The 5,037-nt window shown below is 34.7% G+C and overlaps 1 protein-coding gene across 1 annotated transcript; it reads right to left on the bottom strand.

Moving 5' to 3' along the window:
- Positions 1-4,018, bottom strand: LOC130823649 (protein NUCLEAR FUSION DEFECTIVE 4-like). The gene is made up of 3 exons (XM_057688359.1): positions 3,379-4,018; positions 1,178-2,106; positions 1-808 (listed from the first exon to the last, which is right to left on the bottom strand). Exons 1-3 carry the CDS (start codon positions 3,712-3,714, stop codon positions 322-324), a joined length of 1,752 nt encoding a protein of 583 aa, XP_057544342.1. The 5' UTR covers positions 3,715-4,018; the 3' UTR covers positions 1-321.
- Positions 4,019-5,037: the final 1,019 nt, after the last annotated feature.

The following is a 5,037-nucleotide window of genomic DNA, read 5'->3' as shown; positions in this document are numbered from 1 at the left end:
TGCAGAACATCACAATCATTTATAGACAAAGAATCATCTTATTCAAAATATGTAAACCTCCCATAGCAAATTGGAGGAAAATACTAAGTTGCAACATCTAAAGACAAGAAAATTGCTTACAAACAATCGTAAAAAAAGCATCGACATCCTCTACAATAATGCATACACTAGCTTGCCTTCGAGCAAGAGAAGGTCAGGGAAGATTGTTCTTTCGGTGCACACAGTTTGGAGCGGAGAGGATATCACATACAGCATACGACAAGCTCAAGGAAACAAATCACATGAAAGAATATCGTTGTAAATGACCCTTTCCCCCACGAATTAGTTGCGTGTTTTTCCATAGAGAGTTGCATAAACACTTTTTGTCCGATGTACAAGGGTCATCGTCAAGATAATTGCAATAACACATAATCCAGACATGATCATGGAAGTAAGAAAGAAGCATACTGCACCTTCACACTTTGGTGGTTCTTCCAATGTTAAGAAAGAACCAAGATGAGGATTCCGCTGTTGCTCTTGCTTCTCTGCTTCTCGATCATATATAGTGCTCGCTATAAGACCAGAAAAGATGAGAGAACCACCGGGATTTGCGAGGGTAAGGAAATTATATAGTGCTCCAAAACTCTTCAACCCAAAGAGCTCAGAAGCTGTAGCGGGACCAACTGACCAGTGGGCTCCATAGCCAAGTCCAATTAATAGGGTTCCGATGTACATTGCCCCGGGCCAACCCATCCCAATGACAAAGTGGCCGACTGCCATTATGACTTGGGCTATAGCCATTGCCACGGGTCTTGGATATGCATAATCCCTGATCCATTGAATTACAAATAAGATTAAGTTGATGGTTGAGGCCCCATAATATCTATACTATACTCTAACACGCCCCCTCGCACGAGAGAGCTTTGGGCTAGAAGTGTGGATGTGACACAAGCACTCCTCATATTTATCGCTGAATATTCTACTTTCAATGAAGGGTGGTTGAGATTTGAACCCGTGACCTCTTGTCACACTGAATTCTGATACCATGTCAAGGAACCAACTTAACCAAAAGCTTAAGCTGATGGTTGAAGCCCCATGATATGTTATACTATACTCTAACAATTGAATGAAGTCTAAGTAACAAAATTATGCATCATAATAGCAGACTTCAGTGGGAAAACATGAATTGGAGTCATACCTGACGACAATCTCCGACAAGTAACCCCCTCCAACACGACCAAGGAAATTCCAAATGCTAATCATGGACACAAAAATATGTGCATTATTATAGCCTAAAGATTGGCTCATCTGACCAAGATTGTCGATCACAGTCAAACCGGATCCAGAAGCAAGAACAAATGGAAACCAGAGAAGCCAGAAGTCTGCCTTAACGAGAGCTTGAGTTAATGTGAAATCTTCCCCTCTATGAGGACCTCTTCTTCTCTTAACTCTGACTGCTCCCTCGGCTGCTGCTTGGGCTACCCTTGCTTGGAGTTGTGCCATTCGTTTTTTCCTTTCCGATCTTGGAAGTGTATCGACATCCTTAGGCTTCTCATCTTCGATCTCACTAAAAACAACATCGGTATCAGATTCGGCTGCTTTTGCAGGTTCCTCTTTCTGAGTTTCAAGAAGTGCCTCCTCGATTGATGTTCTTGGCTCTTCTCTAATGGCCATCGAGATTGGAATAGAAATCGGGGCAAGAAGGATCACAAATAAGATCGAGGTGAAAACTATGACAATGGTATGACTGACATCAATCAGATCTTGCACAAGCATCACTCCGAGAAGATAAGCAGCAAGCACTAGGCAACCGCTATAAACGAATGAGAAACTTGCTCCATCAGAAGGCCGAACTTGTCTGTGACCTTTGACGGGTCTTATAATGAACATCAAGGAAACAACAACCATAGTTGGTCCAACAGCAATCATGAAGACGAGTGAGGCCTGGTCGGGACTATTTATAAGGGCATAAATTTGTGTCAATATTGCTCCACTCAGCCCGGCAAAACCTTTCAAAATGCCCACAATTGGACCTCGGTTTTTCGGAAAGTTTTGCACGCAAGACACAAGAGAAGCGGTGTTGAAGTACGTTTCACCATTCGTTCCAATAAATATAAGAACGCACATCTGTGGAATGAATCATCCCATCAATACACATTCATTGGCTAGCTGTTTAAAGTGATGAAACATGACTTGTTTGAAGATTTTGGCCTTTAACAAAAAAGATTTACCCGATTTTACATAACCAATTAATGATATGAGCTAATGTGTGGCAAAGTTTACACTCAAGAACAAAACATAACATAATGAATTGCTAGAGCTTCTGATATTTTAAGCATCTTAACGCGATTGATTAAATAATTTCATGACCCAACAAATGGAAACTGCAAGTAGTAAAACTACACATGTGCAAATAAGGGATCACTTGTATCAAATAATAATCGGTTATCCAACTTTATGTGGTGTTACTTCAAATACGTGAGAATGTTCGAAAGATAAAGAACATTATCGATTTACATAATAGAACAGGTAGCTTAGCAATAGGCTACATGAGATCCATAAAAACAGTCGCGAAGTATTTATCAGTGGGACGGAAAAGCCAGTCGAGCAATAAATTCAGAATGTTCGAAAACATTTAGAAAAGCAAGCATTTGAGCAAGAAATAGTACAATTTTCCCAACCTGTATTTATTGCAAGGGAAACTTGTTTATCTTTATTAGCTTGTAAGTTGTAATACCACAAAAGTTCCAACCTACTGAACTTGACATAATCAGTTACACAATACCAAAATTAAGCATACATAATACAAAGATGTTTTTCATTATCAATTATTGTTTCACAATTACCACTGTCCCACCAAGTAAAATAACATCCTTTTAGATCATGTTTTTACTATTATAATAGTATTTTCAAAAATACAAGATTCTCACTAAAAACCCATCATCAGAAAACAGAACAATATATTGTTCATTAAATCAGGATCTATTATGGGTTGTTGCTTTGTTGAATTGATCAACATCAAGATCAAACATGAAACCATAATATACAATCATGACAATGCCTAAATCCCAAAAGATTGGAGTTGGTTACATGAAACAATTGCTCAGTTCCGGAAAATTTAATTACAACCCACAAATTCATTAGCATTTAAACTAAGAACCAAGGATCACTAATCACTAGAAAAAGCTATCAAAGATTAATCATCCTTAGAGGTGTTTTTGTTTTTCTTGAATCAATCATTAATTTCTGGTAGACCAAATATCAAATGAAATCAAAATAAATCAAGGAAAAATCAATAGAAATATAAATTTCCAAAAACCCAACTCAAAACATTAATAATTATGAAGATCTAAGACAAAAACCATTGAAACAAAAGGGGAAAAATTAAAGAAAACTCACAGCCCACAATGGCAAAGGTGGGGCTCTCCCAGTGATGATAAGCCAAACCCAACCATATCCAATCAAATTTTGAAGAGCACCCACAAGAAGAGCAGCCCATAATGGCAAAACTTCACAAGCATAACCAGTTAAAAACCCAACACTATCTCCTAAATCTTTAGCAACGCCCAATCTTGCTACTTGTCTTTGATTATAGTTCAAATTACTCTTAATAGTAGGAGATATACTCCCAAACATATACCCAATTCCTGCACAAGCTTGTATCCAAATCGCTGCGACAAATACTAGCCATCTGTTGTTGATAAATGCTTTAAATCTTTCATTTAGTTCACCCATTTCTTCACTATTCTCAAATCCTTGTGCTTATTTCTAGTGAAATATGTAAAGTGGGTATGAAATTATGAATGTGATATTTCTGGGTATTAATTTTATATTGTTACTAATTTTGAAATTCCAAGATTTGTTTAGCATGGAACACGAGAGTTGAAATTTGGAAGATATTAAAGAGATGAGATAGCAACAAGAGGCCTAGTAAGAGGAGTGGTATACGACTAAATTGTAGTTTAAATGCAATTTGATGAGCTGTTTGTTAGTAGTAAAATGTAAAATGATACTTTCTCTTCAACTTCATCAATTTTCTTTTGTTTTTCCTTTCTTTATAGAGTAAAATGGGCTATGCTAAGAGGCGTTTATTTTGATTATCGGATTGATTTGACGTTAGGTACTTTCAGTTATTTTGAAATCGAATTTTGTGTTCATATTGTTTACTAGTATTTTTAAAGTCGGGTCAAATCGGATTTTATTGTAAATTCGGGTTAAAGTTGGTATTTTTTCTTTTAAGTCCGTGTTATTATATTTGTCCTATTTTTGTTTTTGATTATTATTCTTAGAAGTATTGTTCTTTAATTTTTAGTCATATATTTATTTGATTTCATTTCATTTACACGTTTTGTTAATATTCTATAAAATTTATTTTTATCCCATTTTACTTTATTGTTTTTATTTTTCTTCATATCCTTTTTAGTAGTTTTTTCTTTGTTTACTAAGATTCTAAGAGTAACATGGGTCATGCTGAATAATTACTTTATCACAAAAATTAGTGTAATTTTTTTTTAATCTGTCTTATTTTTATTTTTATTACTACCTCTTATTCAGCCTAATTGTCCCATTAGTTTTTATACTTGCCGAGGCAATATTTTAACCCTTAATATCTCAAGTTCTTTTAAATTAAAAATTATAAAAAGTTGATATTAATAATCCTTGTATTGAGACGAATCAAACAAGATCTCACATGAGTATGTTTTAACTTATAGATTAAAAGTAAAATACAAATTAAGAGTGATAAGTGAATAGTGCCTAAAAATAAATAAGACAATTAAGTTGAATTGAAGAGAGTATAATTTACTGTTTTTTAAATTTTTATTTACATATTTAATTTGACTTTTGATTTCATTTACAAATTTTGTTGATACACTAAAAAATTTATTTATGTTTTATTTTTCTTAATTTTCTAGTTAATATATATGTGACAAATTTGATTGGACAAATGGAGTATTTGTTTGTGATAGATACATGACGGCCAAGTAGGACGGAAGACGGCATTTTTTACAATTCTCTTGTATGGATATGAAAGTTAGACTTGATGTTGAAATTTTTCTA

This window comes from Amaranthus tricolor, chromosome 9 (genome assembly GCF_026212465.1).
Source record: "Amaranthus tricolor cultivar Red isolate AtriRed21 chromosome 9, ASM2621246v1, whole genome shotgun sequence".
NCBI lineage: Eukaryota > Viridiplantae > Streptophyta > Magnoliopsida > Caryophyllales > Amaranthaceae > Amaranthus > Amaranthus tricolor.
The sequence above is the reverse complement of the archived record's forward strand: the minus strand, read 5'-3'. Positions and strand labels throughout refer to the sequence as shown.

What these genes read in the sequence shown, in the direction of transcription:
- LOC130823649 (XM_057688359.1), bottom strand. Translation starts at nt 3,714, where the DNA reads ATGGGTGAACTAAATGAAAGATTTAAAGCATTTATCAACAACAGATGG. An exon ending in CACCTTTGCCATTGTGGGCT is followed by an intron (nt 2,107 to 3,378) that starts GTGAGTTTTCTT and finishes TTCATTCCACAG; the next exon opens with ATGTGCGTTCTTATATTTAT. An exon ending in TTGTCGGAGATTGTCGTCAG is followed by an intron (nt 809 to 1,177) that starts GTATGACTCCAA and finishes TCAATGGATCAG; the next exon opens with GGATTATGCATATCCAAGAC.